Source organism: Mchenga conophoros, linkage group LG5 (genome assembly GCF_057382185.1).
Source record: "Mchenga conophoros isolate Kocher_MC1m ecotype Shallow Benthic linkage group LG5, M_conophoros_male_GT1.1, whole genome shotgun sequence".
NCBI lineage: Eukaryota > Metazoa > Chordata > Actinopteri > Cichliformes > Cichlidae > Mchenga > Mchenga conophoros.
This window is the reverse complement of record NC_140530.1, coordinates 29,088,096-29,113,965: the sequence shown is the minus strand read 5'-3', so window position 1 is coordinate 29,113,965 and position 25,870 is coordinate 29,088,096. Positions and strand designations below refer to the sequence as shown.

At 41.2% G+C, this 25,870-nt stretch overlaps 2 protein-coding genes across 3 annotated transcripts in view; one reads left to right on the top strand and one right to left on the bottom strand.

Moving 5' to 3' along the window:
* Positions 1–215: 215 nt before the first annotated feature.
* ccdc71 (coiled-coil domain containing 71) overlaps positions 216–25,870 on the bottom strand; it is a 28,497-nt gene continuing 2,842 nt past the window's right edge. Inside the window, exons 2-3 of one of the 2 annotated variants that reach the window (XM_085274735.1) lie at positions 4,827–4,911; positions 216–4,029 (exon numbers count right to left, since the gene is read on the bottom strand). In XM_085274735.1, coding sequence (XP_085130861.1) covers positions 2,946–4,019 — 1,074 coding nt within the window. In that variant the 5' untranslated portion in view covers positions 4,020–4,029; positions 4,827–4,911 and the 3' untranslated portion in view covers positions 216–2,945. The remainder of the gene's footprint in view (positions 4,030–4,826; positions 4,912–25,870) is intronic. The other variant, XM_085274733.1, reaches the window with a different exon arrangement.
* LOC146574793 (E3 SUMO-protein ligase ZBED1-like) lies at positions 11,114–13,411 on the top strand. Its single transcript, XM_085275617.1, has 2 exons — positions 11,114–11,367; positions 11,918–13,411. Exons 1-2 carry the CDS (start codon positions 11,115–11,117, stop codon positions 12,703–12,705), a joined length of 1,041 nt encoding a protein of 346 aa, XP_085131743.1. The 5' UTR covers position 11,114; the 3' UTR covers positions 12,706–13,411.

The following is a 25,870-nucleotide window of genomic DNA, read 5'->3' as shown; positions in this document are numbered from 1 at the left end:
GAAAAATGGAAAAATTCATAGAAACACATGGATATCGTTAATTAAATGTTGTGGCTCAACCATTAGAGGTTTTGATTCCCCCCCCCCCCCCCTCACAGCAAGATGTTTTAACACCACAGGATTTGAGTTAGGGTTACTAGATAAATATACAGGAAATGTCTGATCATAGGGCACCTGCGTTAGTGGACCTACAGGTGGATAAAAGACTGTACAGATACATTTCAGATCAGTTTTATTGAACAAAAACATTTTTCAAAGTTCATGTAGGAAATACAATATTATACAAGTGTTGCACAAACAAGACTAACAGAAAGCAGATCTAGAAAAGGGCATGAGCAAGACAGACCAATTGCGAGGGGGTACAACAAACCAGACTCCCAGAACAAAAAGTTCACCAGGACAGATGTGGGTAATCTGCAAAGACAGACGCCAGACAGCAGATGTGGTCTCAGTTCAAACAACGTGGGGATGTTTCCAATTCCTCAATCTTACTTTGTAACCTAAATTACATATTGCTAGATCAATCATCAAATTTAATGTGCTCTTTCTGCTACAGATCCCACATAAGAAAACAGCATTTGAACATCAGTGTTTTGGAAATCCAAAGACAGGTATTATTTACTGGGCTGGAGATTAAATTTGTCTATTTTCTTGGGATTGTACAGGCAGACAGTGGAATTTAAGTTACATTTTCTGGATTTAGAGCTTCATTTAATGGTCTTGCGTTCACTAAAAGCTTCAGAAAATCTATGGAGACTGACTTTAAGATCTTTTATGTATATCAAACTGATTTTTTTTTTTTTTTTTTTTTTTAAGTTGGCACGCAACAATATTTGTCTAGTGGAATGTGGATTTCTGGAGGGAAATACAGATGTTTGTCACAACTAACATGAAAACAGATTCCTTACTTGCTCACAGTAGAAACCCTTTGGAAAGCACAAAAGGCGGTTTGGCGTGCTCATCCCAACCGGCAGACGAACTATCAGTCCCTCAACAGGAAGTTCCTGCTCTTAAATGCATCAAGTTGACTAAGAAGACGAGAAACTATGTTGCGCTAATCTTTTTGTTCAGCACCACCTTTGGAAGATTAGCACCTGTAGAGGAAACCAGTGTGGAGTTAAAAGAAATCAGATTTTCAGATATCTTCTAAATGAAGCAGCGGAAAAGACCATTAAAGACTTCCATGTCAGGAACAGGTGACAGTAAAGCACTGGCACACTGTCAAAGTGCATTTTGTTTAGTCAGAAGGTGGGCGACATCACTCAAATCAAAGCTGGGAAGTTTAAAAAAAAAAAAACAAAAAAAACCAATTGGGCAAATTCAGCTCAACAAAATACAGAACATGAGTTCTGGTAGTAGATCAAACTTGCTGTAACACTGGACAGGAAACAAACTGCCCTGCCACTCAAGTAAACACATTCCACCACAAATGTCTCCAACTCAGTCAAACAAATGTGTTCCATCAGGACTCCTCTCTGTTTTCTGCCTGTTAGGTACTGGAAAACAGGAAACTGGAGCAGCAGCTGATCCTGAGTACATACATTGGATATTTTTTCTTTTTTTTCCCCTCATGTGAAATAGTTTTAACTCATGGGTATAAACCAGAGCCACGCACTAAGTAGAGGAAATGAAATTATTAATTAAAAATTATAAATCAAGTTGTATAACCTGGGTTTTAAATTTAGAAAACATGAGAAAATATTGAGATTTAAGCTTGAATTTTTTTACTATCAGAAATCTGTGTGGAATTATTATGCTTTTTCTCATTTGCTATAATAGGTTTACACCATTACATGATCAATTTAACCAAACATTTAAAAAATAAAAATAAAAAAATATCCCTTTAATCCCAGTGCACCAAGATGACTCCACTCTTGGCTTTGTGTGATGTAAGTGAGAGAGGATGTCCTTATAAGGCCATCTCCAACCCAGCTTTGGCTGGCTTTATCACAGTAAGTTAGATGTAAGTGGGTAATAGTTTTGCCAACTATGTGAAGGGCAGCCAATCAGAAGAAAGATGGCTTACAAACCATCTAGGTAAACTGGATGGTTTCAGATAGTGCACAAATGCTCAGTGTAATAAATAACTCAATTATTTTTATTATTTTGAACTGTGAACCATGCAAAGTTAGAATAAACTTTGAAGCTGGATATCACCATAACCGGTACCTTCAAAAAGACTGATAACAAGACCTGAGAACTCTTCCATACTCATTTTCTTCAACCAATTCATATTTTGTCATTTTAAGACAAAGATTATTTAATGGTCATTTTATTTTTGTTTACTGATTCTCTAAACCTAAGGAACACTTTGTGATGGTCTCTAGTTTTAAATGTTTGGTTCAATGCTGTACTCATGCACAGAACACCGTCCTGATTTCCAGCAGAAACAAAAACTTCACAGAAGGAAGACACAATTCCCCTCCTTTAATTTAGTTTATTTATAGAAATTAAACAGCGGTGGTTATCTCAGCACTAGCTTCACTTTTTTCCTTCTTTCCAGTGGTGTTGCAGAGTGACATAGCAAGTTGGAAACAAAAAAGAAAGACGAAACAACCTTTATATTTAAATTAAAAAAAAAAAAAAAAAAAAAATGGCGCTCTACTTCAAATGAGTTTAAATACTCTACACCGTTAAAGGTGCTGATTCTGGTACAAGCTCACTTATGTCCCAAACAACTCAAAGCAAAGAAGGATGTTTGCTTGAAGTGTTGCGTAGCATAAACAAACATCAACAGTGAAAATGTACCAGCATTTGGCCAATAGTCATTTCCCAGCCTGCTAGGAAAATACCACCTAACTTCAAATGCCTTTAAATCCCAGATGTCTCCATCAGGAACCAGCAGTTCCACAAACAGATCAACATCTTGTCAATCTTCAACACCGGATACCTCCCGGTGGAGGCTACTGTAAAACACTAAAATCTGCTAAAAGAAACAGGAATTGTCACTTGTTCTGGTATCTGAAGCCTCTCAGCACATGGTTGAGAGGTTGGATCTGAATCACTGGGGAAAGGTTGACCTGTAGTATCTTCTGCGCTTTTCTGCAGGCCTCTTCCACAGACCGAGAGTCATCTACCTTTATCACTTTCCCTCTAAAACTTTTCTTGTCCTTCCAACTATTTCTCTGCCGGGTTGGGTTGTTCAGATCCTTGGGGCCATGAACGTCTCTATGGAGACCATTGCTCCTCCAGCCGTTGCTGGTCAGCTCTGTGTCAGTCTGTGGGAATGCCCGACCATTAGCATACAAAACCGGTGCAGAGTCTCCAATTAGAGCACCATCTAGTCGGATAGGGCAGGACAGAGTCTTCTGGCTGAACAAGGCCACAGCTTTGGTGGGTGCCCCGCCACCGTTCTGAGAAGGCTGAGAAGGTATTCCTGAAATCGCTGGCGGGTACTGTTGCTGTAAAAAGCCACTAGAGGCCACCTCAGAGGATGAGTGTGGAGTAGTGTGGATTTGGAGTCTGGCTGTGTGGAAGCCAGATAGACCTTCAATACTGGTCAGTCTGAGGCACGGCTGCATGTCCACATTTGAATTTGCCACAATCCGACTGGGTGTCCTGCTACAAACGATAATGCGATGGTCCACCAATGGTTCTGGAGGGCGAATGCCTTGAATCCTGGGGTTGCTCCTCTCAGAGGTGTTCCAGGATGGGTGAACTTCCCTCTTCTTGGTCAGAGGCCTTCTCCTCCGCCTCTTAGCTGTGGGTTTGACATTCCTGTTTGGTGGTCTCAGCATGTCCTCAGTCAGGGGTTGGCTTGTGCACGACCGGTAGTCATACACATCCTTGCTGCGAAGCACGGTGGGCTTGTGACCCTCCTCACTTAGCTCCTGCAGGAAGGTGACAAGCTCCTCAGTGCTTGAAAGGTCACGGGACATTGGGCTGAGAATCTTCAAAGCATCTAGGAGGACATTATGTCCTGCTGATGAGATCCGGGACCAGGAATGAACAGCCCTCCGCTCTTCATTAGCAAACACCAATGGCCGGCCGACCGTGGAACATTGTGCCTCATAAGCCATGACTTGAATTCTGTCAGGAGAAAAAATTACCACATTTGATCAAAACAAATTGCAGAAAACAATGATTCAAGAATTATAACCGATACAGACAGATCAATGCCTCAAGTCCTACTCCACATCGTTTTTGACCAGAAAATATACGTTAACTTGCCCATCAAACATGTAGAGCTCTCTTTTCTCTGCACAATACTGCCAAAATTAAAATTATGCCCTTGTCTCTGTGTTTCCATTACAATTACATTAAATCCCTATAAATGGTCCGTAAAACTTATTACTGGCACCATTAAAAGATTGAAGATTTAGCTATCATGTAATTTAATGATAAAGCAATGTCAGGCTTTAAAATAAATATTTATACCATACATTTTAGATCTTCAACATCTCGACATCTCCATTTTATTGTGAGAGGTTGATGCTACATATAAACATTATCACTGACAGCAAAAGAGTTTAAAGAAATTTGGGAACTTCTAGTACCACTGAATTAATAATCTAAGTCTGTGTAAATACAATTAGGTCAGTTAGTTTGGACAATGCCAAATTTGGTTTGTTAAATAATTTTGACTTCATTCATCATTTGCAAAACTGATCATATGCCGTCTGATCAGTTTTGCAGCATTTGCCTGATTTTGAGGAGCGAGAACAACCCTGGGCACTTTACAATTCATCTTGCTGGTTCTCACACCGTTTTTTTTCCCCAGTCTCAAACTGGGGCAAACTGACTACAAGAACTGCAAATGCTGCATCATCTTTATCATCTGTACATTTTTTAGATTCTGTACTGTCCATGCATGGGAAGTCATCTACCATTGTGCTATCTCCTGGGCCTGGATGCTGTGACCTTCGGACTCCTGCAGCTGAGCTCACAGTGAGATGTTTTGATAAGAGGCGCCTGAACATAAAATGTTAACATCAGTATGTACTGCTGCAGCTGCGAACACATGGGCTGGAGACTTTTAATAGGCAGATTAATGCTTGAGGGAGAAGTCAGTTTACTGACAGCAGCAGTGTAATCAAACATCACTATACAGCTGGAACAGCAAATATTGAGAGCTGGCTCGTTATTAGACAATATCAACCTTCAGAGCCACCTTACCACCTTTATACCTCTTCAGATCAAGCCTCGTTATGCACTTTGGAAACCAGGGCATAAAGACAGACAAAAAAAACAAAAAACTAATATGAATAAATAAAGGTTTACAATATTTCAAGACATGAAATGGCCAAACAATTTATCTGCAGCACTACATAGCAAAAAGTCAGAAACAACATATTTCTGTGAACACACCCAGTTTGTAGAAATACTGCTATACTTGTACATTGTGTTTTCTGAAAAGAACTAGACACTGCTATTCTATAGCAATGAGACCAAATGGTGTATATGGGTCATGCCATGTAATAGTTTCCACCTGGCTCCTTAAACTGAGAACTTTAAATGTGTTTATCAGCTGAGGTGGTGTAATTGAATCATTTCAACCAAAAATTATGATACAAGATTAAAAACATGATTTGATATAATTTTATATAAATAAAATTGAATTGAACACTTGTTTAATGAAGAGTGAGTGCTTGAAGTGTTAAAGAAAGTGGTTTCACTTCCTGCTGCCACTAAGACAGGAAATCATTCTTTCTTCATGCAACAGCTCTCAACAGCGCAGTACATTTGTCTAGCAGAGAAACATCTGCTCTCTCATGCTAATGTGCCATTTCAACCCTGAACTGCTACTACACTGCAAAAGTCTTACTTATTCATCACTGAAATAAATATAACAACTGTAGGTTTCTCTTTGAGTTAACTTCAGTAGTTACTTCAGCAATTACTTCCTCCAAACAATTGACGTGCCTTTTAGACCCCATTCCTTTGAGACTGCTCAAAGACGTCGTACTATTAATGCTTCAAGCTTACATATGCTCAACCTCTTTATATTAATCCAGTGCGTACCACAGGCCTTCAAGCTGGCAGTAGATCTCACCATAGTGAAGCTTAAATGATTTCATAGCCTCAGAGTGGACTCCGCTCTGTGCTGTAGGTATTTAAAGATACTTCACCGTTTTGAATGATATTGATCTAATGATCTCAAATAAGTCCTTTTTTTTTTTTCTCCTTTTTTAAAATACATAAGGCAAATTAAATTCCACACTGGTCTTCACCGGGAGCAACGTAACACTTCCCTTTGGCAGTGTTATCAGAAGGCATGGCATATATTTTATTACTATGCAGACGACTTGCAGCTTTATCTATCCATGAACCCAGGCGACACACACCAATTAGTTAAACTCCCAGTATGTTGTTAAAACATAAAAACCTGGATGACTTATAAATTTTTAATGCAAGTTATTTTTTTAAATTCACAAAAAACTTAAGTCATTATTCTTGGCCAAAAATGTTTGTGTCCGATTCTTATTCTGGATGGTATTACCTTGGCCAGCAGTAAGAGTACTGAGAGGGACCATCAAGCGATAATATTTCTCCGATACAGACGTCTCTTTATTGGCTCCCTGTTAAATCCATAATAGAATCAAGAAATCCTTAACTCATCCAAGGTCTTGAATAATCAGGTCCCATCTTATCTTAAAGTCCTCATAGTATCATATCACCCCAAGAGAGCACTTCTTTCAGTGGGAGTCACTTTGTCTTCAGTCAAGTTACTAGAATGAAGAAGTTAGTTGGATGAGAGACGAAATGCTTCTCCACTGAAAACACTACATCCAGATGAACAGATTCAACTTTTTTTTTTTAAATATATCCTTACCTGGATGATTGAGCAAGCATGAAGACATTAGGCTTAAAACTTCCCCTTTCCATAAAGCATGTAGTTAGCACTGGTTCAGGTAACTCTGAATTCTCCCCCAATGACACTGCAAAGCCTAGGCTACTGGCTGTCCTGTGACTCTCCATTTTTTAATTAGTTATTATTCATCTCCAATTCTCGTCTACAATTTGTCTTTTGTCCTTCTTTCTTTGTTAGGTAGATAAAATAGAAGAATAGGATTTAAAATTCAAAATAATTATCACGATAATTCAAAATACTGTTTGGGCTTCTTTTGTAGGTATACAGTGGAAGTAACACAAATTATGTCGCTTTTATCGGCACCTAGTAATTAAAACCTTAAAGAACACAGCTAAAGGCTGTCAGCCTCTGTAACCATTTGCTTCCAAGTGACTAAATTTATACCCACATTCCAGAAGTGTGTGATTTACCATCAGCTTGAGAGCAATTTTATGTGTTTTGGTACTGCAAACTGTGGTCTAACAAGGCTACTGGAATAATGACTGCTGCATGCTGAAACACCAGCCCATTTTCTTTCTTTAATAGTCAGCTCTACAGCTCTGACTTGCCACTGCTTGCTACATGGTAGTTACTCATCTAGGTTAAACACATGAGACCATGTTTCACTGAAACAAGTCCTACCAAATTGCCAACTGTGTTTATCAACCTCACCTTAAGGCAAGGCAAGGCAAGTTTATTTGTATAGCACAATTCAACAACAAGGTGATTCAAAGTGCTTTACAGAGACATTAGAAACAAGAACAAATAAAAAGCATGATTTAAAATTGATTAAAACAAGCAAATAAACTAACTAATTAACAAACAAACAAACAAACAAACAAACCAGTATATAAAATCAAAACAGTAGATAAAATCAGTAGTTAAATGTAAGTTTTGAAATTTAAGCTTAAAGTGTGGATTTGGTGCTTTATTCAAATGCAGCTGAGAACAGGTGAGTCTTCAACCTGGATTTAAATAAACTGAGTGTTTCAGCTGATCTGAGGCTTTCTGGGAGTTTGTTCCAGATATAAGGAGCATAAAAGCTGAATGCAGCTTCTCCGTGTCTGGTTCTGACTCTGGGAACTGATAAAAGACCGGATCCAGATGACCTGAGGGATCTGGATGGTTCATACTGGGTCAGGAGGTCATTGATGTATTTTGGTCCTAAACCATTCAGAGCTTTATAGGCCAGCATCAGAACTTTAAAGTCTATCCTCTGACGGACAGGCAGCCAGTGTAAGGACCTCAGAGCTGGACTGATGTGGTCCACTTTTTTGGTCTTAGTGAGGACTCGAGCAGCAGAGTTCTGAATGAGCTGTAGTTGTCTGACTGATTTTTTAGGTAGACCTGTAAAGATGCTGTTACAGTAATCAAGCCTACTAAAGATGAATGCATGGACTAGTTTTTCCAGGTCCTGTTGAGACATCAGATCTTTTATCCTTGATATATTCTTGAGGTGATAGTAAGCTGACTTTGTTATTGTCTTAATGTGTTTTTCTAAGTTTAGGTCTGCATCCATCACTACACCCAAATTTCTCGCCTGGTTTGTGGTTTTTAGATGTATAGATTGAAGTTCTCTGGTGACCTGTAATCGTTTTTCTTTGGCGCCAAAGACTATTACCTCAGTTTTGTTTTTGTTTAGCTGGAGAAAATTGTGGCACAACCAGTCATTGATTTCCTCAATGCATTTACCAAGAGCCTGTACAGGGCCTCGGTCTCCTGGTGACATTGTGATATATATATTTGTGTGTCATCTGCATAGCTGTGATAGTTTATTTTGTTGTTGTTTATAATCTGTGCCAGTGGGAGCATGTAGATGTTAAACAGAAGGGGTCCCAAGATGGAACCTTGGGGAACTCCACATGTGATACTTGTCTGCTCAGATGTGAAGTTACCTATTGATACAAAGTATTTCCTGTTTTCTACGTATGTTTTGAACCAGTTTAGTACAGTTCCTGAAAGACCTGTCCAGTTCTCCAGTCGTTTGAGTAATATGTTGTGGTCAACTGTATCAAATGCTGCACTGAGATCCAGTAAAACTAGGACTGACATTTTTCCACTGTCTGTATTCAGACATATGTCATTAAACACTTTGGTCAGAGCGGTTTCAGTGCTGTGGTTCTGTCTAAAACCTGACTGGAAGGCATCGTAGCAATTATTCTGTTTTAAGAAGTAACTGAGCTGTTGAGAAACTGCTTTTTCAATGATCTTACTTAAAAACGGGAGATTTGAGATCGGCCTGTAGTTGTTCATTTGTGTCTTGTCAAGATTGTCCTTTTTCAGTATAGGTTTGATTACAGCAGTTTTTAGTGATTCTGGAAACACACCTGATAATAAAGAAAAGTTGACGATCTGTAACAGGTCTGACTCTAAAGTCTTTGAGACCTTTTTGAAAAAACTTGTTGGCAGGACATCTAAACAGCAGGAGGAGGAGTTCAGTTTACCTAAGATGTCCTCCAGGTCTTTGCTGTTAATAGGTTGAAACTGTTTCATGGTGTTTAAACAGTTTTTTGGTGGACACAGTACATATCCTGGATCTGCTGTTGATGTACCAATTGCTTGTCTAATTTTTTGGATTTTTTCAGTGAAGAATTTGGCAAAGTCATTGCAGGCCATGGTCGAATGAAGTTCAGCTGCCACTGACACAGGAGGGTTTGTTAGCCTGTCAACTGTAGAAAATAAGACCCGAGCATTATGGCTGTTTTTAGTGATGATGTCAGAGAAGTAGGACCTCCTTGCATTCCTCAGTTGTAAATTATAATTGTGAAGTTTCTCTTTATAAATGTCATAATGAACCTGGAGGTTTGTTTTTCTCCATCTGCGCTCAGCTTTCCTACACTCTCTTTTTTCTTTTTTCACCAGTGTGGAGTTTCTCCATGGAGACTTTTTCCTTCCAGAGATAACCTTCACCTTAATGGGAGCAATAGTGTCCATTACATTTAACATGTTAGCATTGAAGCTATTGACGAGCTCATTGACTGACCCTCTGGGCAGGTCAGGTGTTAATGGGAAGACCTGGTTAAAAATTGCACTACTGTGTTCAGTTATACACCGTTTTGTGATCACTGTTGTTGATATATTTGTGTGGGCTGAGATTTTACTTTCAAAGAAAACACAGTAATGATCAGACAGGCCCACATCAGACACAGTAACCTTTGAAATGCTCAGGCCTTTCGGTCAAGAGTTTTTAGCAGCTGTATAAAGCCCTCTTGTTCCACAGTTGAGATGGGGACCATGTCTTTAACATCAGCTAGTTTTGCTTAAGCTTATCTGTACTTTGATATGCAAACTGTTGCATGCTAACAACACTTTCTAAAAGGTTACTAATAACACTTATAGGTGCAAAAAACACTGGCAATGGAAAATACAGTATTTCTGTTTTTGCTAAATTTTAAACATCTGCAAAGACTTTTTTAAATTTTCAGCGTGGGTTCTTAGTCTCATTTTCTGAGCCTTTCATTGGTGATTCACGTCTTTAGTCCACTCTGTATGCTCGTATGGGTCTAACTAGTGCTGGGCGATATATCGATTTTTTAAAAAATATCGATATATTTTTATACAAGACATAAGCTGTGACAATATCGTTTATATCGATATAGTCTATGTTGCGTTATAATTACACTTGTGGAGCCGCTATTTTGCCTCTCTCTCGTCTGGGTTTGTTTGCCCCGCCTCTCACCCTCACTGAACACAAACCCCCTCCCCCATCGCTAAACCTCCAGTTGGCAACAAGATGGACACAGGAGCTAGCGAAGAGGAGCTCGTCGGAAAAAAGAAAACCAATGGCTCAATTATTTGGAGATGGTTCGGGTTCAAAGTGTCAGATGAGCAGCAGAATAATGTATTCTGTAGAGAATGTCGAAAAAGCGTCGCAACGAAAGGTTCGAGCACCACTAATCTTTACCACCATTTACAACTGCGCCATAAAGTGCAGTATGAAGAGTGTGTGAAATTGCGTGCTGTAGCCCAGACCGCAAAGTCTTCCGAGGTTCCTGCCGTGAAACAGACCACCTTACAACACTCATATACTCGTGCTGTGCCATATGATACAAAAAGTGAGAAGTGGGGGGAAATTACTAAAGCAGTGGCCTATCATATTGCTAAAGACATGGTCCCCATCTCAACTGTGGAACAAGAGGGCTTTATACAGCTGCTAAAAACTCTTGACCGAAGATACCAGTTACCGAGCCGGAAATACTTCACCAGAGAAGCACTGCCAAAAATGTATACTGATGTTAGACAGAGTCTCGCTGCCCAGCTCACCAAAGTGTCTCACTTCGCACTGACAACCGACATGTGGTCCAGCAGGACATGCGAGCCATATATGAGTGTGACTATACATTTCATGGAAGACTGGGAACTGAAAACTGCCTGTCTCCAGACCAGCTACTTTCCTCAAGACCACACCGGAGAGCATATAGCTGAAGCCCTGCAGGATGTGCTCAAAACCTGGAAGCTCAACCCGACGGGACTGGTTGCTATAACAACTGACAACGGGGCTAATATTGTCAAGGCGGTTCAACTGAACAAGTGGTCGAGGATCCAGTGTTTTGGTCACAGGCTTCATCTGGCCATTGGTAAGTGCAATACTGAATTTTTTGATTTGGAAAAAAAAACGCTAATAAATGAAAAGTGTATAGAGTCTCTTGTAGAGCTAAACATGCCTATGGACCACAAGACAAATATTTTCATAAGTCATAGCCAGCATATACATCTATCACTTAGAAATCGAAAGTTAGTTGAACAAATAAATAAACTATCCCTATTAAATCCAATAAACGTATTGGGGTGTATTTGTCTTTGTATTAGATTGAGTTGTGACACTAAATGAGGACCACAGCTGAGACAAGACAGGGATACATTTTTAAATACATAGTGAGATTAAAAGGTGTAAAAAAAACGAAAAAAAACATGTTCTAATCATTTGGTGATCTGGTGATTTTACCAAGATAGTTTAACTAGAACCATTTCTAGGTTATACAATACACGACACATTTTGCAAATATTGTTAAGTCTTATGCATCACATTCTATACAACTGAGATGGATGTTAATTTGCCTTTGAGTGATTAGCATCTTAACATAACAATTAAAGTGATTTTAAAAGTTTGTATTTTGTGTGTCACAGGACATGCTATGGATGATGCCCGCATTACCCGGGCTATTTCTCTGTGTAAGAAAGTCGTCAGCAGCTTCTCCTACAGCTGGAGGAAGAGAAGAGAGCTGGCTGAAGTGCAAATACAGCTGGGTCTTCCAAGTCACCAGCTACTCACAGAGGCAACAACTCGCTGGGGATCAAGGCTTCTCATGATAGAGAGAGTTCTGGAGCAGGAAAGAGCACTTTCTAAAGTCCTCTCTGTCGACATGAAAACCAGACCTCTAGTCCCTACTTGGCAGGACATAGAGGTCCTGGAAGCAGTTCAGAAAGCTCTCAAACCCTGTCAGGACTTCACTGATGCACTTTCAGGAGAGAAGTATGTGACCCTGTCCTATGTCAGACCTGTGCTACACCTGTTTAACACTAGTCTCCTGGCACCTGGAGAGGAGGATAGTGAGCTGTGTAAATCCATCAAGACCCGCATTGTGGATTACCTCAACAATAAATATGCAGATCCATCCACCAGTGACCTGTTGGACATGGCTTCTTTTGTGGATCCACGGTTCAGGGCGAAATACATCCCTAGTGAGAAGATTAATGCACTAAAACATAAACTCATCTTGGAGGCAGAGTCTCTGCTCAGCTATCAGGGTACGTGTTTGTCTGAGCTGACTGATCCAGCCGTGCCTGAGTCTGCAGACCAAGAAGAAGCAGCAGTAGGACACACAGCTAAAAAAAAAGAGATCACTGGCAAGCTTCTTCCAGCACAGCACAGCCACCAACACTGGTTTCACAAAAAGGGAAGCAATCGAAAATGAATTTTCTAGCTACCTGTTGTCAGTTTGTGTAGAGAGTGATGCTGACCCTCTCAAATGGTGGAAGGAACATGAAGTTGCCTTTCCAGCACTGAGCCTCCTGGCCAAGAAATATCTTTGTGCGCCAGCTACCAGCTCCCCTTCTGAAAGGATTTTTAGTTGCAGTGGAAACATTGTAACCTGCCACAGGGCATCGTTGAAGCCTGATAATGTTGACAGATTAGTTTTCCTGGCACAAAATCTGTAAGCTGTACAGTTGTTGGCCTTGCTTGTTTGTGTTCTTTCTATATTGTTATTGTCATTGGAGATTTGCACAAAGACCCACTGACCAAAGAATGTAATTTTGTTAATTTCATTCAATCTGTTTACATGTTTGGTTTTTTGCACAAAGTACCAGATGATTGTTCAGCAATACACACAAAGAAGCACTTTAGAAAACTTTAATTCAGTGTAAGCACTTTTTAAAGAGCAAGATGCCTTTGTTATTTTAGATCTGCATCTTTTTAGTTTACATTTTACATTTAGTTTACAATTTTTAGCTTTTTGTTATGTATGAAAAGAAAAAAAATGGAGCATTATTATTTAATAAATGCTGACAATTTATTTTTGACAATTTTTTCGTGTACATCTACAGTTGTATCTTAATAAAAGTTACATGTGTGACATCTGGGACAAGTACCTTTGACCAAGAACTCTCTTTTTGTTCTTACTTTATGGGATTAAAAAAAATATCGAGATATATATCTTATATCGCCATCCAGCTAAAAAATATCGAGATATGAATTTTGGTCCATATCGCCCAGCTCTAGGTCTAACTGTTTCACTCCTTTGATTTTTTTCCTCTTGCCTTTTTTTTTTGCCTTTTTGTCAAGTCTTTGTACGGACCTGCCGTGTTCTCCTTCGTTTTGTACATAACTGTTTCTGGGGCAAATAAAATGCAAGTATGGATTAAAACCGCAGAATTAATGGTTACCAGTGCTGGAAATGCTAGCGCTTGATGCAGTGTTTTGATTTTCCTGCCACTCGTACCTACAATGCAACGCGCGAAAGTCACGTGGTCTGTCGATCTCTATAGAGACAGTAAACAATAACAACATGTAGCAAAGGTCATCAACCAACTGCAATGACTTAAGTTTTTAACTACATGAGAAACTCTTAAATTAGTTGACAAAAAAAGCAAAACATAAAAAAAAAAACCACATTCTTTTTTAAACTGCAGGGTGCATTACTAAAAGTGCTAAAATGCCTTTAAACTTGGGTATTATGTAACTTTCTCCAGTTCTATCTCAATGGTTCAACACCAGAGCGATTGACTTGAAATGCTTCAGTTGGCTGCAAGTCCCCTGAAACTTACTTTGTTTCTCTGAGGACCTAGACGATTTGAGTGTTCAGCTGACGTTTTAATGATCACATGATGCGTGGCAGAGGTAGTGATCTCAAACACTGCCGCACATACACAAAACCCTTTGTCTTTTTAACCTAGAATGCCCCCCCAAATGCTAAACAGACATTTTTAACCACTACTGGCTTTAGGTTTCATTTTTGGCAGAGTAAAAAGACCATTAACTTGAATGGAAAGCCACCAAGTTTCAAACAGAATTGTGACAGACATTTGATGCGCTTTGTCTTCAAAATACCAAAATTGTGCCCACCCGTATGTTTTGCTCCAATACTAGTATTTAAACCAATTCCAACAGTTATCTCTTGTGGAAAAATAGTGAACAGTGAACTTAAAGATTAAGATGTTAAGTTATAAAGCAGAGCTTGATATTTCAAAGCATTTTCCAAATCAAAGTTACATCGGAGACAAAATATACCCTAAATATATATAACCAAGCCCAACTCACACACAAAAAAAAAAAAATTTTTGAAAGAAAACCCCACACACACACACACAACACATAAAAAAGGAAGAAGAGGAATCTAATACACGATCTAAGCACACCCTGGATGTGCTTTAGTCGACTGTGAGATTACTAGAACACAGACTACTACCAAATGAAAGGACTGGTTGCCTATTTGGTTGATGCCGTTTCACTTGCAGGTTTCATTCAGAGTGAAAATGCAGCTGCAAGCAGCCGATGCAGCTGTGTGGTTATAGAGCAGTAAGTCTAAGCAGGCCGATACAAACGTCCGGGATTGGCCAGTTAACCAGTGAACAAGAAGTGCTTCATTTGATGCGCCAGAGCAGACACTCAAAGACAAAGTAGCCAGTGACAATAAAGCCAACTTGACTTGACAGATCGCATCCAAGTTCATGCTGTATACCAAAATTATGAGTATTATTCAAACAATACTGTAGCAGCAGTAGATTTAAAGTATGCAGATTTTTCTTCTGTGCTGTAAGAACTTAAGACATCACTCAACACTTATCTGCTGTCAATCATTCTGCTTGGTACTGCCTAGGAGGTGATAAAGATGTTTTTCCACACCTGAATGGTTTAATTTGGTGAAAACAAAACAAACAACAAAATCTGACTCATGATTAAGTTAGTACAGCTTGTTTGGAAAGCTGAGAAAGCTAGAACAACCGGATTACCCCATGAAATACAAGAACTTGACTTAAGCAGAGTTGGAACAGATATCTAAACCTTTGCTAGCAAAGCTGCAAAAGCAACAAGTACGTTTAAGCAACCTTTACACATCCAGGGAACAAAACAACAAAAATGGGACAAAGTAGCAGGTGTTAAAAGTGATTGCTGTCAAAATCTGATAGGACAAAATGTCAGACTTTTTAAGCGGATGCAAAATAATATGGCTGAAAAGAACCCGGAACTGAAACTGGTATTTTTGCATTATAAGCGGGAGGTGTTCTGCAAGTCGGTGCTAAAGTTATGTCAGCAACATTTTAATTAACTAACTAAAACAGTTAGCTTCATCAAAGCCATGGCACTGAACCCCAGACAGTTTGTTGCACTTTTGAAGGAGCATGAGTCTGAACATGGTGACATAAGCTACCACAAAGCCTCAGGTAGCTCAGCCTGGGCGAAGTGCTCAAGAGGACATTAACAATCAGGAATAGATAGATTTGGTGAAAACTACCCTCTCTCACTCACACACAGTAGACATTACAGCAGTACTGCAACTGAAGACCCTTTTATGGTCTCTACCTTACAATATAGAGAACGCTGAGCTAGGGCTGTTCGATATAACGATATATATCGGATGACGATATAAAAACGTCCAATGTTTCATTTTACGCTATCGTTTGTTTCGTGGTGTCGCAAAATAAACTGTTTACGGCAATATTTTTTCATCGTTTTGATGGTCACTGTAGTGGCTATATTAATTTCTTAAAGTTCTCTCTTTCTCTTATATTTTATATAACCACACTACAGACGGACAAGCACCTGTTTTTATGCATTGCGGTTAGCAACAACGACGGTAACACCATCGCGTATCCGGTTGTTTATGTTCCACATAAACCTTTCACAATAAAGCTCAAGAGCCTGTTGAGACTTTTCAAAATAAACTAAATCACGTGAAAGAGCAGATTATTTACGGATGAGAAGTAAAAAGGAGCCGCCAGGTGCTAAAAAATAAACCTTAGACTCAAAAGTTAGAACAGGCTTTTCCCCGCAGCACGCCGTGTAATAAATACACAAAGAAAACGGCGGCTGTTACAACTTATGTCTAAAAATGTATAGTTTCATGCATCGTTTAAAACACTTGACTCCAGCTACATGACGCGCAGCTGGAAACACTTTACACAAGACCAGCTGCCCGAGAGTCACAGAATTTAAAGAAAATGTTACATTTTTGTGATTCATTTCGTTATCGGGACGATAGAATTCTTATATCGGGATATAAGATTGTGGTCATATCGCACAGCCCTACGCTGAGGCAACTGCTGTGGTTATTTAGCACCATATAAATACAATTTGTTTGAATTGAGAGGAATGATAAAAGATACTCTGACTGAAGATTTGTTGTGAACTCAGCCTTTTGATGTGTCCTCCGATTTTGAAATTTGAATTTCAAGCCTTTTGTACATTAGGATGGAGGACCCTAACCCATTCTCAGAAAACCAAAAACCCTCCAATAATAATAACAATAATAACAATAACAATAACAATTATTATTATTATGGGGTTGACTTGAACTGAAATACATGTTTTTTTTTCCAGGCAAGATCACTGAACAACACCTGTCTGACACATCAACACCCCTTTTTTTTTTCCAGTCAAAGATGGCGCCGCGTATGGTCGCCCTGGTGCTTCAGTGCGTTACTTTTGTTTTGTTTTTGTGCATTTCTTCTGTGTCTGGGCACTCCTCTGGATACTCGTACACCAGAGAAGAGCTCCTTAACTACAGGACTACAACGCCTGTGGATTTATTTCCAATATTTGTCGCATCTGCGGCAGATTTACTGCTGACTCTGACCAGGAAAGGGAGACACCGAAAGAGAGGGAAGCGAGCCGGCGCACTCGTGCGTTTGAGGAGACGCGGACTGCGAACTGCTCTTCCTGGGATCTTCCTTTCCAATGTACGCTCACTCGGGAATAAGATAGACGAACTGGCCCTGATGAGAAGCATGAACAGAGACTTTGCCTCCTCCTGTGTCTTATGTTTTACGGAGTCGTGGCTCAGTGAGAACATCCCAGACTGCGCGCTCAAGCTGGAGGGCTTCCATCTGCTGCGCGCGGACCGGCAGGCCGCTCTCTCCGGTAAGTCCAAAGGTGGAGGTCTCTGCTTCTACATCAATAGTGGCTGGTGCACAGATGTGACAGTGATTGCTCAGCACTGCTCTTCCTCTCTGGAATATCTTTTTATCCACTGCAAACCGTTTTATTCTCCGCGGGAGTTTGCTTCATTCATCCTGGCCGCTGTTTACATCCCGCCAGACGCAGATGCGCAGGCAGCTCAGTGCGCACTCGCGGAGCAGATTCTCCACACGGAGCGGACATTCCCGGACACTCTCATCATTGCTCTTGGGGACTTTAACAGAGCCAATCTGAGCCATGAGCTTCCGAAATATAAGCAGTATATTAAATGCCCGACCAGAGAGGAGAGGACATTGGACCACTGTTACAGCACGATCAGCGGGGCCTATCGCGCGGTGCCCCGCGCTTCACTCGGACTTTCTGACCACGTCATGATCCACCTAATCCCCGTGTACAGACAGAGGCTGAAGCTCTCCAAACCTGTCGTGAGGACTAAAAAACTGTGGAGCAACGAGGCTGTGGAGGAGCTTCGCACGTGTTTGGAGACCACAGACTGGGACACATTGAAGGCTGCTTCTAACAGCTTGGACGAGTTTACGGACACTGTCACCTCCTATATCCACTTCTGTGAGGACAGCATTGTGCCATCACGCACCAGGGTGAGTTATAACAATGACAAACCCTGGTTTACTCCTAAACTCAAAAAGCTGTGGCTGGAAAAGAGAAAGGCGTTCAGAAGCGGAGACAGGGACTGCTACAGAGAGGCCAAGTACAGGTTCACTAAAGAAGTGGACATTGCTAAACATCAGCACTCTGAGAAGATGCAGCAGCAGATCTCAGAGAATGACTCGGCTTCTGTGTGGAAAGGTTTTAGGAATATTACAAACTACAAGCCTAAAACCCCCCACTCCACTGATGACTTGCTCTTAGCCAACACCCTTAACGACTTCTACTGCCGTTTTGACGAGCCATCAGGCAGCCTTCACACCTCCAACGGCCCCAACAATAGAGGCACTTTGGACACTAATTCCCCCACCTCTCCCCCCTCCATAGAGCCATCACCACCTTCAAACTGTTCACCTACAACACCCCCCTCCTCACCCCACACAAAAGAGGATTTCACACCACCTCCTCCCACCACAACTCTTCATATTCATGAAGCAGATGTGAGGAAGCAGCTTAAGAACCTGAATGCTCGAAAAGCTCCCGGCCCAGACGGCGTGTCTCCTGCCACCCTCAGACACTGTGCAAACGAGCTGGCCCCAGTGTTTTCTGGCATTTTCAACTCCTCACTGCAGGCATGTCATGTGCCTGCCTGCTTCAAGTCCTCCACCATAATCCCTGTCCCCAAGAAACCTAGGATCACTGGACTAAATGACTACAGACCCGTGGCTCTGACATCTGTGGTCATGAAGTCTTTTGAGCGCCTAGTTCTCTCCCATCTCAGGACCCTCACGGCCCCCCTCCTGGACCCCCTGCAGTTTGCATATAGAGCCAACAGGTCTGTAGACGACGCCATCAACATGGCCCTACACTTCATCCTGCAGCATCTGGACTCCCCAGGAACCTACGCCAGGATCCTGTTTGTGGACTTCAGCTCTGCCTTCAACACCATCCTTCCAGACCATCTCCGAGGCAAGCTTTCCCAGATGAATGTGCCTGACCCCATCTGCCGGTGGATCACTGACTTCCTGACGGACAGGAAGCAGCATGTGAGGCTGGGAAAGAATGTCTTGGACTCCCGGACCATCAGCACCGGCTCCCCTCAGGGCTGTGTTCTTTCTCCTCTGCTCTTCTCCCTGTACACCAACTGCTGCACCTCCACCCACCAGTCTGTCAAGCTAATCAAGTTTGCAGATGACACCACCGTTATTGGACTCATCTCGGACGGGGATGAGTCTGCCTACAGGAGGGAGGTTGAACGTCTGGTGTCCTGGTGCAGCCACAACAACCTGGTGCTGAATGCCCAGAAGACAGTGGAGATTATTGTGGACTTCAGGAAGCACACAGCCCCACTCCCCCCCATCATCCTGACTGACACCCCCATCACCTCTGTGGACTCATTCCGCTTCCTGGGTACCACCATCACCCAGGACCTGAAGTGGGAGCCCACCATCACCTCCGTCATCAAGAAAGCCCAGCAGAGGATGTACTTCCTGAGGCAGCTGAAGAAATTCAACCTGCCAACACGGACGATGATGCAGTTCTACACCGCAAACATCAAGTCCATCCTCACCTCCTCCATCACCGTGTGGTACGCTGGAGCCACTATCAGGGACAAACAGAGACTGCAGCGTGTTGTGCGCTCTGCTGAGAAGGTGATTGGCTGCAGACTCCCATCTTTGCAGGACCTGTACACCTCCAGGACATTGCGGCGTGCAGCTCGGATCTCAGCTGACCCTTCTCACCCTGGACACAGTCTGTTTGACCTGCTCCCCTCAGGCAGGAGGCTCCGGTCCATTCGCACCAGAACCTCTCGCCATAAGAACAGTTTCTTCCCCTCTGCTGTTGGACACATGAACAATAACCATATGACTGTTCCCGCTACTAACACATGACCCTACGCTGTGTTCACTGCATCATTCCATGATTGGCACTGATCACCACCTGCACTCATGTATATATCTTTCAACGTAGCACTCTTAATTCTTATTCTCATGTATATATCTCATGCATAGCTCATGCACATATCTTTCTACGTAGCACTTTTAATTCTTATCCTTACTTTTATTTTTTCATGTCTATTTAAGTGCTATTTATGACACTATGTTTGCACTGAAGCACCGCAGCAATTTCCTAATGTTGTAAACCTGCTCAACATTTGGCAATAAACCCCTTTCTGATTCTGATTCTTTCTTGGTCTCTTTTTAGCATTTATTAACGACGAGTCACCTCTGCTGCTGAGGATAAAAATAATCTAAGTCATCAGCCTCAGAAATCCGAAGTTAACAGCACCTAAGATTAGAGCACAGATAAGTGCCACACAGAGTTCTAGCAGCAGACACATCTCTACATCAACTGTTCAGAGGAGACTGCACGAATCAGGCCGTCATCCAAGTCTGTTATGAATGGAGGACGTTTGGAGAAAATGCATAAGCCTCACTACAAGATTCAAACTATTGGCTCATGATCTGAAGCACACAATGCCAATTATTGAAGCAACCGGACACAGTACGCCTTAAAACAAAAAACCTAAAACAAAACAAGAAACTGAGAACAGTTAGGGTAAGTAGAAGAAGTATAATTACAAAGAAGACAACTCAATGCTTGGTAATACAGCAGAATTATGGCAATTGTCTCTGTCCAAATATTTCCAGACAAAATTTTAACTCTGTGCAGCTCACTAACATGAAAGGTTTTGGAAAGCACCTAAATATTTTATAGATCAAATAACAAGTGGTAGAAATTTTGCTTAAACATCAAAAGGTGAAAGAACTATTAATCCTTTACTAGTTTTTTTTTCCCCAACATCACTAGACTCCGTTTGTTAAAACATATTTATCCAGGTTGCACAACACAGAAAAGCCAGAGAACTATAATCCCATAGTCCTGTAACAAGAAATCTTGAGTCTTAGTGAATTCAAATTAGCTTATATGCCTTGCATTGTAAGTCACCTATACACCAGCTGTAACTCAAGATGCACTCAGGGATGTGTGACAATTAGGGCTGCCACAAACGATTATTTTGATAGTCGACTAGTCACCGATTATTTTTGCGATTAGTTGACTAATCAGATCATGCATCCATTGGACGTAAAATGTACAGCTTATTGCACCAGCATGCATCTGCTCTTATATAACTATCATTAGCTTACAGCTTTAAGTGTTTAAGGTATGTGCTAACTAAAAATAAAGACAAGATGATAGTTTATTACATTTTAATGAAATTTGCAGATCGTTTCGGTGAAGTTTAATAAACTCCTTGCTATCTAAAATATAACGGGACACCAGAGTATATTCTAGAGCATCTCACACTTCTAATAATCAGTTGTCTGCTTGACGTTTATTCAGCTGTGTAAAAACTATATGTTCCCGGTGGGTGATGGGCTCCGCCAGGGCTGCCCTTTGTCTCCGGTTCTGTTCATAATTTTTATGGACAGGATTTCTAGGCGCAGCCAAGTGGCGGAGGGCTTTCGCTTTGGTGGCCTCAGAATCTCATCTCTGATTTTTGCAGATGATGTGGTTCTGTTGGCTTCATCGGGTGAGGGCCTCGCACTGGAACGGTTCGCAGCAGAGTGTGAAGCAGCGGGAATGAGGATCAGCACCTCCAAATCTGAGGCCATGGTTCTCAGCCGGAAAAGGGTGGAGTGCCCACTCCGGGTCGGGGATGAGTTCCTGCCCCAAGTGGAGGAGTTCAAGTATCTCGGGGTCTTGTTCGCGAGTGATGGGAGAAGGGAGCTGGAGATCGACAGACGGATTGGGGCTGCAGCTGCAGTAATGCAGACGCTGCACCGGTCCATCGTGGTGAAGAGGGAGCTGAGTGTAAAAGCGAAGCTCTCAATTTACCGGTTGATCTATGTCCCTACCCTCACCTATGGCCACGAGCTGTGGGTAGTGACCGAAAGAACGAGATCGCGGATTCAAGCGGCAGAAATGAGTTTCCTCCGAAGGGTGGCTGGCCTCTCCCTTAGAGATAGGGTGAGAAGTTCGGCCATCCGGGAGGGGCTCAGAGTAGAGCAGCTGCTGCTCCACATCAAAAGGAGCCAGCTGAGGTGGTTCGGGCATCTGACAAGGATGCCCCCTGGGCGCCTCCTGGGTGCCTCCTGGGTGAGGTGTTCCAGGCATGTCCCACCGGGAGGAGGCCCCGGGGCAGACCCAGGACACGCTGGAGAGATTATATCTCTCGGCTGGCCTGGGAACGCTTTGGTATTCCCCCGGATAAGGTGGAGGAGGCGGCTGGGGAGAGGGAGGTCTGGGCCTCTTTGCTTAGGCTGCTGCCCCCGCGACCCGGCCTCGGATAAAGCGGATGAAGATGGATGGATGTAAAAACTATAACTTTAATCTCAGCCAAACCGATTTACTCAGGAACAAATAAAATACTAAAAAAAAAAAAAAAAAAAAAAGTGTTTTGGAGTTTGTACGTGCTTTGTCTCTAGGGGCCACCACATATTTATATATATAAACATATATAAATAAAACCACTTTTTTTACATTAGTAATTCCTTTTGTGCATAATTTTATATTATTGTTAATAATAAATTAATTAAATCAACAAAACAACCTAAAGAGCCAAGCCAAAAGAGCCGGTTCTCTAAAAAGAGCCGGAAATCCCATCACTATAATCTGGGTCCAAAACTCCGTCTGCTTCAGGTCCCAAAGTCAAACGAACACAGAGTTAAAAACTGTCTAAATTCTTTAATCTTCAATAAAATCATCAGCGTTGCTGCTTTACCAGGGGTAACAATTAAGTTTAACATCCAAGCATCCATGAAAACAGAAGTTATTAAATTTAACGGAGTTAGAAGTTAGCAGGAAGTTAGCTCACTAGTTTCCACCTAAACATGACATACCATGTTCTGACTGAGAGATTTTTGAAACTAATTAAAACGTACAGCTCTGCTACCACTTCCGATATAAATGAAGACAGAAAAACTAAACAGCAGTGACGTTTGCAGGGTTACTGAAGTTGGACTACCTGGTATATAATGTTGTGCTACGTGATTGCTAGCGACACAGCTATGTTAGCATAACATTAGCACAGTGAAGCTAGAGGATGAACACCAACTTTTTTTTCCACTCGATAAAAGTTAACGTGAGGGATTTTGGTGGTTAGGGACAAATGCAATCGCATAGCAGGATGCTATACACGGGGCAAACTTCAGTCAGGAGAACAACTGAGATCATTCATCCACAATACAAGATTAGTTATTAATATATTGCAACAACATGGGAATAGAACTGCTGCGAGAGAATTCAAGATTAATGTGTCAATGTTACGGAAGTGGAGGAAGCGCAGTTTTTGGCTTTCCCCATATTTCAAAAGTGCTTCATCTCTTTGCTATGACTGTTGGCATAATTTGCAGATGATAATGGTTGGAGCCACTGCGATGCTTTCGACCAAAACAGGCGCAGCTTGATGACATCATCAACATGCACTATCGCGATAGAGATTATGACTATACCGCTCTATTGTTGGCCAACTTTATATCGTTTCTATTGTATATCGTTTATATCGCCCACCCCTACCTTAAAGTATGAAATATTCATATACAAAAACACATAAATGTGTCTACAGTCTCAGTGCTGGATAGTGCCCCACAGGCCTCAGTGTGAGCTTGAAGACATTTATAATGTTTAAGTAGTTTAATGTGTAGGTGCTGACGATAAACACATTTAGAATGAAAGCCGGGGAACTTTGGTAGCACAGAAACAAGTGGCTATTCTTTGTGACCATATGGATCGCTCCCTCATATTACCATCACTTCACCCAAAAGCACCAAGTTAATACTCAAAAAAGCTGCAGCAATACACACAAATATAAACAGTACTTGGTGACAACTTTGCTTTTAGCCTCTAACCCTCTGGAGTCCAGGGTATAATTGGCTGTTTTTGACTACTTTTGATTTGGCCTCTATATTTCACCTGTTCATCTTGCCAATCTGTTATTTTCTCATTTTGACAAACTGTATCAGCACAATTTATCTAAATTCAGACAAAATTTAAAATACGAGTAGAAAGTGATATTTTAGACTGTAAAAACCACAGCCATGTTTAACGAATCATTTTCATAACTTGTAATGCAAATAGAAATTGTACATTTAAAAAAAAATATGCACAGTTTTGCAAACAACAAAGTTATATGGTACTATTTACCTAAAAATGCAGCCAAGGCTCAGACGTTTTTTTATATAACCATTTAAAACTATTTAGAGAACAATCAAGTGTTCTGCATCAAATAAGAAGGCACACAAATTATTTATGCAACTCCAAAAAATAGTTTGTGTCCACTATAAAACAGATGAGAACAGCACAGGGATAAACCTGCAGGTCTGACAGCAGGTGTGTCACTCAGCATTTACACTGCAATCTGCCTTTGGTGGCTTTTTTGCAGCAATTGTGACATTCACTAGTAGAACTGACACACAAAACAAAACAACGCCTACACTACACACTAACTACACAAGACCACACACTAACTTGAGACTCCAAACACGATAAACGTCACAAATCTCTCATGTATCAAAACTCTCTCTTTCACTCACTCGCTCGCTCTCTCTCTCTCGCCGGTCACTCCTAAAACTTCCCCCTCTTCCCAAATAACCAAATGCCACATGTTGCAATATCATTTTTTGATTGGTCGACATGGTACATTTTTCCACCAATATGGAAGGAGTGTTTTTTTCTTTTTTCACTCACAAGCAAAGTGTGTTTTCTAGCACTCTCCTTAGAAAACTGAGTTTTAACCGTTTCTTCCCGGAGTAAACGCCACTGTTTTATTCAGAAAAAAAAAAAAAACACATCGGTTTTACGTGGCCTATCAACATAATTTAAAAACTGGTATATAGTTTGAAGTCCGCACATTCAACCCAAGTTGAAATGGAGACTCTGGGTCTGTCAACCCCAAAGGGTTAATCAGAAAGCCTTAAGTTGGCTAGTTATGTATCGGGCTAATGTTTAAAGCTTTCACTTGAGTAAATTAACTCACATTACTGCTAAGTAATGTTAGCTAAGTTCACAGCATATTTCATAATAGCGCTGCCATACTGCATCACTCAGTGCATTTCAATCATTTCCCCAGTGAGTTTGATAGCTAGCAAAATAATAATCATAATTTTAAAAAAATAGCATGTGTAACGTACACGTACTGGAAAATTATTTACTAGGACTCACCTATCATGCGACTAGAGAGCACAAACTCCGCCATTGTCGTTTTCCATCAAACACTCATTAAAACAGCGACCTACAGGTATGTTAGCGCACTCATCACCAACTGGCCGAGGGAGGGGCGGGGTCACACATTGAAACTGACGTAAGGCAGCCCAGGCGGAGATATGTTGCTTTTACATTTTGCGACTCATTTTAGTTCTCTATCTGACAAGAAAACTATTCAGATAGTTATTTGTGGTGAATGAAATACAGTTACACTTTCAAGCACTTTTAATCACCACATCTGAAATTCAAGCACTTTCCAAACCTTGAAAAGACAACATTAAAATTCAAGCATTTTCAAGGATTTCAAGCACCCGTACGAACCCTGTAATTATGCTTGTGAGGTCATTATATATGCAACCTAAAGTCCTGCAACGTCATTTTTATGCGACATGAACAGTACAGCAATAAAGGACATCGAGGCAATTCTGCTGCTAGTTGTATGGCTTTTTGTCAGACAGTGACCACAGTTTTTGTTTTGTTGTGTAGTCAGTCCCCTCATTGCCAGGTTTGCAAAATAATGCTTTTGATTTTTGTAACGCAGTCACGCTCATGGCTCACGTGCTGCCACCATGTACCAAATCGGCAGTCTACTGACTTTTGGATTACCTCAGATCATTTGGAATCCCAGCAGA

What these genes read in the sequence shown, in the direction of transcription:
- LOC146574793 (XM_085275617.1), top strand. Translation starts at nt 11,115, where the DNA reads ATGAGTGTGACTATACATTTCATGGAAGACTGGGAACTGAAAACTGCC. An exon ending in CAGGCTTCATCTGGCCATTG is followed by an intron (nt 11,368 to 11,917) that starts GTAAGTGCAATA and finishes TGTGTGTCACAG; the next exon opens with GACATGCTATGGATGATGCC.